The sequence below is a fragment of the Chelonia mydas genome, chromosome 11 (assembly GCF_015237465.2).
Source record: "Chelonia mydas isolate rCheMyd1 chromosome 11, rCheMyd1.pri.v2, whole genome shotgun sequence".
Taxonomy (NCBI): Eukaryota; Metazoa; Chordata; order Testudines; family Cheloniidae; genus Chelonia; species Chelonia mydas.
In genome coordinates, this window is record NC_051251.2 from 31,041,847 (window position 1) to 31,055,081 (window position 13,235).

General features: G+C 46.1%; 1 protein-coding gene across 9 annotated transcripts in view; it reads right to left on the bottom strand.

Moving 5' to 3' along the window:
• Positions 1 to 2,754: 2,754 nt before the first annotated feature.
• Positions 2,755 to 13,235, bottom strand: part of ACVR1 (activin A receptor type 1) — a 121,922-nt gene continuing 111,441 nt past the window's right edge. For all 9 annotated transcript variants that reach the window (XM_037912246.2, XM_043525160.1, XM_043525158.1 and 6 more), the window contains 2 exons: positions 5,153 to 5,283; positions 2,755 to 3,980 (listed from right to left, as the gene is read on the bottom strand). In XM_037912246.2, coding sequence (XP_037768174.1) covers positions 3,846 to 3,980; positions 5,153 to 5,283 — 266 coding nt within the window. In that variant the 3' untranslated portion in view covers positions 2,755 to 3,845. The remainder of the gene's footprint in view (positions 3,981 to 5,152; positions 5,284 to 13,235) is intronic.

A 13,235-nucleotide genomic window follows, 5' to 3' on the forward strand; every position in this document is an offset into this window, starting at 1 on the left:
TGCATTCCACACAGTGAGGATACAGCTGGACTGCAGGTTTACACTACAAGGTTCTGGGCCAGGCATACTTGGGGTGGGGCCTTTACTATTGAACTTCTTGCCAGAAAAAATTAAAATAAATCCAAGACTCAGAATGTTCATAACCAAGTGTCAGAAAACTTTCTGATTAAGCCTTTTCCCAGGTGTGATGTAATTAGAGGTGAGTTAGCCAGGAACGAATGAATGGGATAGGCCCCAGAAACAGTTCAAGAGAAGAAGTGCGCCCAGGATTCTCCCACTGCTGAGATCATGAGGTCCAGATATCACAGATGGTGTAGTAAGGTCACCAGGAAGCAGGTGGAATTTTTTCTAGCTACTTTTCCTTGAGCGTTCTGAGAACCATCAACAGACCAGGGAAATAGGGAAAGGAGTTGGAAGAAGAGGTGAAACCACAGCCTTCCCTAGGTACCGGAAGTGGATGTCAATCTGCGAAGCTCTGGAGTCAGTTAACAACAGGCAGTAGTTGCGAAATTTTTCCGACCAGTTTAACATGATGGGAATTCTCAGTGGCAGATCTGGCTGAAACTTTTTGATACTTCATTTGCCTGCTGGGAACTGAAAGTGAATCAGTCAGTCGGTTACTGTGTTATCCATTGCTGGCAGGTACACTGCTCAAATGGACAACAAAAGCGGAGCTTAACAGTAGGGGACAAGATGGGGGATCCGGGAGAGGGCCTGCCATGAGACCAGGTAGGGTGTTGCAATCACAATCCCAATGAGAAGAGAGTGGTGCTACCACTGGAAGGGACTAGTATGTCTGGAGCAGAGGGTAAGTCTTGATGAAAGGAACTGACCAGCTCTTAGCTGAGTTGATGTAAGGTGGCTGGATGTAGGAGAGATTACGGCAGTGCTGGGAGAGTTGGCAGCAAAGCCCATTTCAAACCAAGCAGAGCCCCAAGAAAGGCTGAAGGCAGACACTTCTGGGTCCCTGGCTTTGGCTGCTTAGTAGCTGAATCCTCTTGAGTTGGAAATGGAGACTACAGTGAGAGAGCACTTCTACTCCTGCTCTGTGGTCAGGAGACAAAACAAAGGAAGTGGGGAGGTGCTTTTACATTCATCACACCTGACAGCTCTTGCCTTCCACCAGGCAAAGCCATGATGCTCCATGTACTGACTGCTTCTCTTCATAGAATGGGGGAGGGGGAGTGGGAGGGAGGATATAGTAAGAAGTTTTTGCTTCACAAACATCTATTCTGATTTTGCTGATATACTCCTTTTTCATGTTGACAGTAGCTCTATGGGATGCAACCAGAGAGTGGACTTGCTTGGAAATAAAGATGTAACCATACAAGACGACTTGTTTAACAAGACCTAAAGACCAGACCAACCCATAATTACCTTTTCTATTGAAGGGGAAAAAACAAACGAAAAACTACAACTCACTGGTACTGAATCTACTGACAATGTGGCAGCAAGGAAAAAAAACAAACGTAACTAGTTTCCTTTAGTTCAAACATGAAATTTATCTCTTGTGATTCCATCAGCAGGGAGGCGATGCAGGGGAAAAAGCTGAACAGCAGCAAACTGCAGGAAACCACTAAGTCAGAGAGAGAGAGAGACTTCACTAGAATACAATGTACCTTTCACACTGCAGTGCAGCATCAGCACCTGGATCATACTAAGCAGCAAGAGAACTGTTATTAATAGTTCATATTTATATTACTTTGTCACTCAGATATCTCCACAAGGACCATGGATCCATAGGATAGAACTAAGTGCAGATTACAAACATGAAAATATGGTTCCTTACCCAAGTCTTAAACCTCAGTTGCTGCTGGTATTTCTGGGGCTCGCTGCAAGTGAATGGACCCTCTGCCGAGTGAGTCTCCGCTCACACAGCCACAGCAAAGTAGAAGAGCTAACTAGTTAAAATAATACATTTGAGTTGATATTAATTCTTCTAGGATCAGTATGTGTCAAATCATTGCATAAACGTGTGTTCTAAGGCTCAAGAAAGGAACAGAAATTGTCACGATATTCTGAGCCAACCATTTTCCTACTTTTGGTGTATTAAGACTTGTAAACTTGGGCCATAATGCACAATCACCCAGCTCTGAAGATGTGGAGGGGCCCAGACACAGGAGAACCACAGCACCAGGCAAGAGTGGACTTTGCACAGGTTCCCAGCAGTCCTTATTGGGAATCAATCAACAGCACCTGTGAACCACCCAGTGCGGTTTCTGGGGGTTCCTAGCACAGTGGTTCTTTCAGGCAGGTGTCAAGGAGCCTCTGGTTGTCAGCCATCTCCCTCCCAGAGGTGTCGCTCTTCAGTAAATACACAGAACCGAATTATCTCCCCAAATCATTTGGTCAATATGAAATGATTGTGCACCAGGCATCTATAACTCTTCAGTTTGAGTGATATGGAATATTCAAATTACCACTTATATCGCTATTTATCTTGTAGTAACAACTAATAATCATGGCTTCCTTTTGTATAGCATCTTTGATCCTACAGATTTATATGCAGCACATATACAGAGTTGCCTTCGCCAGGCACTGAAATTCAGCCATCTCTGTTGGGTGAGACGTGGCAACTAGTTAACCGTACAGGTTCAGTACTGACTCAAAAGGGAAGAATGCCAACATATGCCTCAGCACCTACATGTCCCATCCAAGGATTGACATGGACCTGCTCTCTTAAGCTTGCAAGATCACTGAAAGATACAAGAAACTGGAAACTAGTTACTAATAGGCATTAACTAAAAACACTCATTTGACTTGAAAACATTCTATTTAATTTATACAAATAACTACTAAATAGAAAAAGTAGATTAAAAACAAAATAGCTTTTCTGGAAGAGTTTAAATGCACATTATGTAGAGCTTAGAAGAAAAAATGCATTTTCCCACAGCATTCATGACTTAAAAATCTACTGAAGTCCTACATTGCTTTCATGTTCTAGATCAGTAAGACACTAGATGCGGTGTCGTGTGGGTAGTGGCTAAATATATGTTCCACATTTGAACGGAAGTTATGTTACAGACCATACCTACAAAAGTGAAGCATTTAAAATGTGACTAACAGGTTGTAATATGATAATACAGAAAGCAATTTCTGTTTCAGATTATACTGTGTTACAAAAACGTCTGTGTAAGAAATAATGAAAGAGGCCACATAAAAATAAGCTTTAACTTTATGCACTTATTCAGTTTTTTAAAACTGGCAAGTGCATTAGTAATAAATAATTTGCAAGTTTTGTATAAATGAGAAATTCCTAATGTTCAGCATTATTGTAAACATCAGTACACATGTAAAATGCAGCTAAAATCTGACAGTTACATTTTCAGTTTATCAAATCGATTTCCTATTGTTCAGACACAGATCAATGGGGTACACAGCCAATCATTTTTGGCAAGTCATGTTTTTAAAATTAACAGTAACAGTGCAAGTAAGGAATGCAAAGAATTCCTAGTGCAATAAAGAGGAGAAGCACAGGCAATATTGCTGATTAAAATTTACCACTTCCATGTGTTTGTCCCAGGAGTGACTAGGAGACTCTCTATAAAAAGCTATTCAAAGCCATTGTTTAATGCCCTGATCTTGTTTTAGGATTTCTGTGTCTTCCTTCAGGCCACTATCTTTGCAACAGTACATCCAGCATAAGTCTCTATAGTTTGACCCTTTGTGAAATGCCCACGACAGTCACTGAGCAGGGTTCGTATGGTTCCATTGTTTCCCAAATGAATGGCTAGATAAGAACGTCTGCCTCTAAGAAGCCATTCGGGACCAGTTCTAGACCTCTTCAGGCCAGAATATTTCTGAACTGGACAAAAGCCTTCCATCTTGACAGCACCACAAGAACATCAACAGTCAGCTTTCAGTTTATCTAAGGAATTATCAATTTTGGTCAAAGTCTTTTTGATACGCAGAGCTGTTAGTCTTGCCGATGGATTGTGATACCAGCATTCTTTCATCAGCTTGGCAAGAGCCGTTAGTGTCTGGAAGAGAGAGAGAGAGAAAAAAGATAGTTTATATAAGCACACAGATCATAAGCTCACTGAAGTTTCACTGGCCTTACTGCCTTCTTAATACTCCATCTTTACAAAAAGATTTACAACTTGGTTTACGCACACCAAAAATTGATTTCATCCCTTCAAATTTCTGCAGGGTTTTTTTTTTTTTTTTCCCCCGTTTCGTTTGTTGAATAAATTGAAACAGTATTTAAAGGGGATGGGGGTGTCAAGAAGATGCTCTGACCAGTGCAATTTAAAAGGGTACAGTCAGATAAAAATTATATTTGAATGTTTAAAAAGAACACAGTTTTACTAAATAGTGTAAATAGTATTACTAAATTTGTAAATAATGCAACAAAAAGTAAGTTTTCTATAAAAAACATAGAAAGCACTGAAAGATTACATGCATTTTCCATTTGTAATTTTAAAATATCTAGGGCAGTTTGTATATCTGGGAAACAGAGCTGTCTAACGTGGCAGCACAGTTCAAGTAATATATAGCTGATGTTTATTTTATTTGTCCATGGCCAACAATGTGACTCAAATATACATACAACACTGCAGAGATTAAACCATAATTCCATATCTTCAGAAACAGACAACAAACCAGTTACTCAAGCGCTGACAGGATATTTGAGGGCACAATTACATTGATTTTGGTGAAGAAAAATCAAGATTTTCTCTCTTACTACTTTAGTCTGACCTGTTAAAATATTTATTGATATGGCCCCTTATTTTGGGGGAGAGGAGAAAAGTCAAAGTTTTGACATAAATCTGCATATTTATGATCCTCATGTCGTTACATAGGTTACTTCAACACGAACATGATTTTCTACTGAAGAGCAAGAATAAGACGCACACAGTGGGTGTGGCTATTTTAAAATCAGTCTGGATTTATATCAGAGATTAGATTGTTTCGATTTACCTGGTGAGAACTTGTTCGCTGTGGTTTTTCCTTTAACATACAGTCAGGTATCAGCGCACATTTGGCCATCTATGTTTGCAAGCAATTATCTTAGCAAAAACAACCTACAGACCATTTCAACTAAAAACAAGATATTAACAGCTGAAAACAGTTTACACTAAAAGATTATTGCAAAAGGAGCAAAAGGTATGAGCTGACATTTCAAGACATGACCTCCGATTTCCATACTTACTGGGTCTGAGAACCATCTGTTGGGAACGTTTGGCCTTTGCTGATCCACACAGACCACTTTTCTCATATCTTCAAAACTAGGGTCATTTGGAACCACATCATAGAATGGAGGTTTATAGTCTTCTACAATACCTAAAACAGACGCAGATTACATTACAGTGCTGCTGGGTTTTAGTGACTTCATCAGTAAGACATTTCTGCACTGAGGCCGTGGTTATATGATTTAATCACCTGCAACATCCATACAACTACTAATTCTTATCACACACACAGATTTACATCTTCAATATGTTAATCAGTATGTATGACACTTACGAGGTAGGCAAGCATCAGACCCATTTTGCAAGTGGAGAAACTGGGGCATAGAGAAATTCCTCAAAACCACACAGTGAATCAGTGGCAGAACTAGGATTAGAACTCAAAAAGTTCCTTGAGAAAAAAAAAAAGGGGGGGAACACGCTTAGCCGGCTAAACCACACTGCTTCCCAAATTAACAAAGGGACAGAGAATCTATGAGATTCACAAATGTATGGCAGGTAGCTGGCTGGTGAAAGACATTAGCTAGCCACCAGGAAACCTTGCATCTCACATTTTAAAGGCTATGTTGAACAAAAAAGCAGTAATTTATTCCAGACAAGCAACCCCCTCCCCCCCAAAAAAGGTAAATTCAGTGCTAAACTATACTACTAATAAAGGGTACTAGTTTTGCCTATGCATTTCCTCCCAGGACATATTTAACTCAGAGTTTGCAACTGTTACTGCAAGTGTAAATGATCAAAATGGCTTTTTAACTCCTCTTATCCCTTGGGAATTCATTAACTCCTTGACACGAACTGACTGACTCTGAAGAGGAATGGGATTTTTGTTAGAAAAATGCTAACAGAAAACGTCAAGATCTGTATGCTGGCTTCGATTGGTTGACCACAAATATAACTGGTTTTCATGACTCATGGAGGAAGATGAGAAGCACTTAAGTCTCTATATGCTCTCACATTGCCACCTCACAATAAAGTAGTTCTCTTTCTTAAAGACCTATTGTAAAGCAGGTGTCATATGATATCAAAAGGCTAAGTGAGTGGGGAGCATAAGCTCAATTTCAAAATGTTAGAAACCTCAAAATTTGCTTGACAGTACTTAAACAAAATCTCTGAATTTAGGCATATGCTGTGCATGAGTACCCACATGTGGAATACGCACAGGGTGTCAAAGAAGAATCAGAACTGGCAAAAACCATGAGAGGGAAGGTAGGTGAGGTAACATTTTTTTATTGGACCATTTTCTGTTAGTTACAGAGAGTATGTCTACAGAACAACTAGACGCTTGCAGTTGGCCCCTGCCAGCCAATTTGTGCTCGTAGAGCCAGAGTCAGCTGGCACAGGCCAGCTATAGGTTTTTCACTGCAGTGTAAACATACATACAGACAAGATACAGAGCTGTTCTTCAAGTCTGGAAAAGAGAATCAGAGTGTCACAGCTAGATACAAGGTGGAACAGATTGTTAAGCATAAGGATTTAACACGTTGCAAGAAACTATGCAAAAACCAAGTGGACAAGCTCTGAAAAGATAAAAAAGCCCCACTAACTGATATATTGGGCTTTAAAACAAATACAGAGTATGCTCTGACACAACAGCACCAGGGGAATGACCAAGACAGATAGAAGAAAAGTAACAGAAAAAAACTAGCTTTATAAAAAGGACTAAGAAACAGCATGGCATAGCTGGATAACCAAAGCAGGAAGCATAGAAGTCCATTGAGATTTGCGTGTGACAAGGTATGGAAAACAAGGAAAAGTTCAACGGGCTTTGACACAGAAACTCCTGAAACCACTTTATATATTGAAGCAACATGGTTTACTTCATAAGGCATTCTGATACGTTCATTCAATTTTACGTGAGTAAAATCTTGTTTATCCCTCTTTAAGTAAGCTACTTCACAACATGATTAATGTAACCGTATGACTGAACTAAAGATAAATGTGTAAGATACAACAGATGGCAGAGATGGAAAAGGAAAAGGAAACAGCCTATTTTAACTAAACTTAATTGCAAAATTAGCTTTGATATGCATACAGAAGAACAGATTCCATTATATGCGATGTAAAGTAATATTTACCTACATTTTCAGACGTTATTAGTGATTTGGGGCACTTCATATAGTCACCCTGAGAAGGATCTGATTTTCAGAAGTGCTGAGCACCATCTTATAGGAGTTTTTTTAGCACAATATTTATATTCTCCCCCATTCCCCACATCCTCTAGTCTGTCGCTCCAGAACAAGGCTTAGTCTAGATTAGTCAGTGGAGACATCCCTATGTTTCCTCTCAAGAGTCCCTATTTCTATACTTCAGCTGTTGACAAGTGTGAAGTGTAAAACTAGCATTTCATCAGAGTTAAAATGAACAAGAGGGAGAAGTTTTACAACATCTGAATGCAGAAATACCAAGCTAAGGCACACATTAGGGCCTACCTTTGGGGAAAAAAGGGAGGGGAATTGAATCTATATTTGAAGTTTGATCTAAATTTCAGCTTCATTTCCAAACCTCATTAGGATGCTAATAGAAACTTTCCTCTATCACCTCAAACACACCATGGATTTATTTTAAGTTACTATTTTCATTTCGTCTGGTATATATTGTTGAGTATAATAAATTGCCTAATTACTTTTAATTGTCATAGTTGACTATATTAAATCTAGAAGGAACCAGATCTGGCCTTTATTCTGACAGTTAAGTCAAAAATATTTTAAACAACCATGCCAAACTTCATGGATCCTGTGGGATCACTGTTGGCTCCACAATAACTGTGAGACTATGTCAACAAGCCACCGTAACCTCTAGTCCGCATTATCGTAACAGAGCTGTTACTGTGAACTATGATATCCCTCTCTTCCTCACTTGCAAGAGAAGAAAACAACTAACTTAGAAAATACTTCAATGCTCCCATATAGAAGCCAGCTTTTCAATAACTGAATTAATGATTAGCTTGCATCCAAGATGGTATTTTTCACCTGATCACTCATTTCTTCAATGTCACCTTGTCATACATGTATGTTGTGATAAAGTTCCTGCTCTACCTTGGTGGGTCTTGCACTTATTGGCAGATTTGCTCGCCTTGGAGCTTCATGGCAGCCCTCAGTTTGGCCGTTTTTCTGAACCCACAGTCCAGGTCAACTCCTCCTGTGTCTGACCAGGAGCTGGGAGGTTTGGGGGGAACCCGGGCCCGCCCTCTACTCCGAGTTCTAGTCCAGGGCCCTGTGGAATGCAACTGTCTAGAGTGCCTCCTGGAACAGCTGTGCGACAGCTACAACTCCCTGGGCTACTTCCCCATGGCCTCCTCCCAACACCTTCTTTATCCTCACCACAGGACCTTCCTCCTGGTGTCTGATAATAGTTGTACTCCTCAGTCCTCCAACAGTACACGTTCTCACTCTCAGCTCCTAGCGCCTCCTGCTCCCAGCTCCTCACACGCACACCAGAAACTGAAGTGAGCTCCTTTTTAAAACCCAGGTGCCCTGATTAGCCTGCCTTAATTGATTCTAGCAGCTTCTTGATTGGCTGCAGGTGTTCAAATCAGCCTGTCTTAATTGTCTCCAGAAGGTTCCTGATTGTTCTGGAACCTTCCCTGTTAGGAGGCGGAATCGTTCTTCGCTCGCTCCTGAGCTATCTGCTTTCCTTTCTTTCCTAAAGCCCCCTGGCCCGGATTTTTCACACTTTTATTTTCGCTTAGTTCCCCCCCCCGCTCTGGGCCTGGGCTAACCTGAACACCTCTCCCTCCTGAAAGCTGTTGTGTTATACCTTCTGATTGCGTTGTTTTGTTGCTAAGTTTTTCTTTATCTTTTTGTAATCTCTGTAACTGTTACAAATAAACGTCTTTTCTGTTTCAAAAAAAAAAAAAAAAAAAAAACCCCTTCCCTGTTACCTTACCCAGGGAAAAGGGACCTCCTTAGCTTGCTACTAATCTATCTGCTTTCTACTCCTCTCCTATAGCCCACTGGCCTGGGCTTTCTTACCTTTTGCCCCTGCTTCAGCTTCCCCCCACGACCAGGCCAGACGCTTTTTCTTCGTTTTGTTTTGGTTTTTTTTTGCTGTTTTTCTGCTGCCATTTGAGTGCTGCCAGCTAGCTGCCAATCCCCCCACGCCTGTTACTGCTCCGGCTGAAACACCCGGGTGGGGGGGACTGCCGATCCGCTTCCCGGAGGAGGGGAGTGGAAGCCCCCAGACCCAACCGTTTTGCTGTTTGTTCGTGGACCTGTACAGGGCCGAGAAGAATCTTCTTATCTCTCCGACATTCCTGGCCTGCTGAAAACCTCGCTGTTTAAAGCTACAAAACCTGGAAGAGAAGGCAGCCGACAGAAAAACCGCCCAGGGAAGCTATGAACCATCGTGGAGGGGGCCATAAGACGGAGTAACTTTTGAACTGTACTCTCGTGTGGGGGGGAGGTTTGATTGTGTCTTGACTGCATTTGCAGGGGTACAGGGGGTGTGGCACGGAGCTGCCCCCTGATCCATCGGTGCCCCCCAACACCACAACCGTCACGGCCCCCCCGCCGTCCGTCCCTGCTGGCAACTTGCCATCTGCCTCTGGATTCAGCTGCTCGCCTTGATTTCACCGTCCGGACCAGAAACAACAGCCGACCAAACAAGACTCTTTGGACAAACGCACGTGGGTTCACATCCCCCCCCCCCCCCCCGCCCCGCCCCGCCCCGGACTGTCCACTGCACAGTTTGCCCCTACTACCTGACCCCAACTCCTGTTTCCTCTCCCTGTCCAGTCCAACCCATTCGTCCCCCCAGCCTGCAGCCCAACAGGGAGAAGTGGTTAATCTGCTTCCTCCTCCCCCCTCCTCCGTCTGGTGTCTCCCCATCCCTCCCTGCTCACAATGGCGGGGAATGAGAGCGGTGAGGCCCCTCTAACAACCTCAGCTGCCCCTCCCCCACCTACTCCCCCGCCCAACCCCCAAGCCTCTCCCCCCACCACTGCTGCCAAAACACCTGCCACTGCCCCCGCTGGGGCATCGGCAGCAGGAGGCACCAGGGCGACTACCGCCGCTGCCACGCCCACCGCCCCCCCTGATTCCAGGAGAACCCCCCCAGTTGGCCAGAAAGGCCAGGGTGTGAAGAAGGGAAAGGGCCCCACTACAACCACCAGGCCCTCCATGGCAGGAGCTGCCCCCACTGCTGTGGCACCGTCATCGACTACGGCGTCCCTCCCCGCTGATCCCTCCCCCGGCCCCCGGGGTGTATGCCCGGGCGGCGGCAGCCCCCCCGCCTGCTGCCTCGTCATCTCGCCCACCCACCGCCTCCACTACCATCAATAGCGGCCGGGGCCCCTTTCCCACCATGACCAGGAAGCACGGTGTCCGTTGCCTCCTGGCGCCCACCTCGCCCCACGTGGAGACATACGTGCAGGCGTTGGCGAGGGTGGTAGGACCCACGGCTATTGTGGCGGCCTCCAAAATGTACGGGAAGGTAGTCTTTTCCTTAGCATCGGAGGCTGCAGCCCAGGAGGCAGTGGAGAAGGGCCTGGCGGTGGGGGGGGGTGTTCGTCCCCCTGGAGCCACTAGAGGACCTGGGCATCCGCTTAGTCCTGACCTCCGTACCTCCTTTTCTACCTAATGCCGCCCTGTTACCCGCTCTCTCCACCCTGGGGAAACCCTTCTCTGTCATCAGCCCTCTCCCGTTGGGCTGCAAGGACCCCACCCTCCGTCACATCCTCTCGTTCCGCCGGCAAGTGCAGCTTTGTGATGGAGAGGCGCTTGAGGGGTCCTTCCTAGTCCCCTACCAGGGAGCCCGCTATCAGGTCTACTACTCCATGGGAGAGGCCCGGTGCTACCTCTGCCGATCAGCGGGGCATGTCCGAAGAGACTGCCCCTTGGCCCGGCGGGGAGGGGCACCCGAGACCCCCCCGAGAGCCGGCAGGGCATTGGCTCAGTCGTTGCTCACGCCCCTGGCTGCCGGCACCTGAAACCACCTCTCCTCCTGCTCGATCCACCGCTACTCCCACCCGGGCCCAAGGGACACCTCCCCTACAACGCCCAAATGAGCGAGGGAGCCCTGCCCTCGCTGCTAACAATCTGGCAGAGCCTATGGAGGAGGGTGCAGCAAAGATGCCCCAAGGGGAACCCTCCCTCCCTCATGCTGCGTCACCGTTACCCCCCCGAGCCCCTGAACCATCGCCTCTGCCCCCCGACACGACCCCTGCTAACCAGCCCCCAGATGATGCTATGGAGGGATGGACCCTAGTCCAGGGAAAGCGAGGCAAGCGGAATGCTCGAGCTCCGCTCTAGCCATCCGATGCAGAGGCCCCCTGGAAGACCAGGAAGGGAGGCACTGACACTGAGCCTTCCGATCTGCCCACGAGTGAGATCCAGCTGCCGGTGTCGGGGAGGGAAGATAAGATAGCACTGGAAGGTAGGATCTCCCCTCCATGGGAGACCCTCCCCTCCAAGACCCCTGAGGAAGCCCCTTCTGCCCAGATATCACCCAAACCCCCCGCGAACCCCGAGGCAACCGTCGAAGCGGGCACCAGAGGAGAGACCCCTGGGGTAGCGGAAGGTGACCTATCCTCCATATATGAGGAGATCGAGGCCCTAGGTTTGACCCCGGTCACCCAGGGAGAGGATGACCTACTGCTAGCTGGCCTCGATCTGGGCAACCTCCAGTCCCCCTTTCCCCATGCTCCCTCCCCCCAACCGCCTTCCCGGGCAGGCACCCTACAGAAGGTAGTCCACCACCTGATGCTGTGGCTGCCAAAGCCACCACTCTCCAGGAGACCTCCTGGACTACGACCGGGGAGACTGGCTGGATCCCCTGACTCTCGCTCGACGCATGGCGTTCTCCAGACCTCACACCCCCCGGCGCGTACTTCAGGAGGTGAAGGCCGTTTTGACGCCAGCTGCTCGGGCTTATCTCAGCCGAGCCCTGCGCGAGGGCGCACCCCGCCCACCCTGTACCCCAGGCCTGCCAGACCTTTCAATTGGGCCCCTACCCCGTAGATCCCAACAAAAAACTCTCATCCTTTCACTGCGAGCCGGCTGCATGAACTGCAGCCGGTCAGCTTCCAAACTGCACCAAGGAAACATCTATACACACTCGCGCTTCACGCCCTCACCCTGGTGTCCCGCCCCGATACAAAGTGGCGGGACATCCTGCCACCTTTGGAGGGTGAGCAGCCCCGGTGGGCCAGCCTGTATTCCGCCTTGGTCCCGAGGCCCGTCGGGGACATTAGCTGGCGGCTCCTTCACAGAACTGTGAGCACGGGTGTGTTTTTGACGCGGTTCACCCCCATCCCGGATACTTGCTCTTTTTGCAACGTGAGGGAAACCCTGGCACATGTATATTTAGAGTGTGCCACGCTGCAGCCCCTTTTCCGGCTCCTCACGAATATTTTATTACACTTTTGGCTGCACTTTTCCCCCCACCTTTTTATTTACACACTCCCCATCCGTGGCCCCACAAAGTCGCGAGATCTCCTGGTTAACCTCCTCCTAGCCCTAGCTAAAACAGCCATCTATAAAACCAGAGAGAGGAGGTTGGCCAATGAAGCATCCTGCGACTGTAGTTCTCCCTCCTGAAGGCTGCTGTGTTATACCTTGCATTTGCTTTCGTTTTGTTGCATAGTTTTGTTTTTTCCTTTTTGGTGATTCTTTGTAAGTATTATGCAAATAAAAAAATATTTTTTCTGCTTCAAAAAACAAAACAAAAAAAACCACTACTCTCCTGTAGCCATCTGGCCCAACCCTGTCACAATGTATATAATGACTGTATGAAATACAATGTAATTCACTAGTTAATAGGCAGACCTTTGTAGAAAAATATGAGGCAAAGCTGCCTGGATTGTGAAAACAGGTATAGAGTCTAAATTCTCTTTCAGTTACAGTATGTTACGATTAGCATTGATGGTCAACAAGATTATAGTATTAGAAATCAGTGAGATTGAGAAGTAATAGCAATAAGAGGTGGAGTCTCAAACACCTCTCAGACAAACACCTGTCAGGAATGGTCTAGATAATACTCAGTCCTGCCGTGAGGGCAGGGGACTGAACCAGATAACCTCTCGAGGTCCCTTCCAGTCATATGATTCTA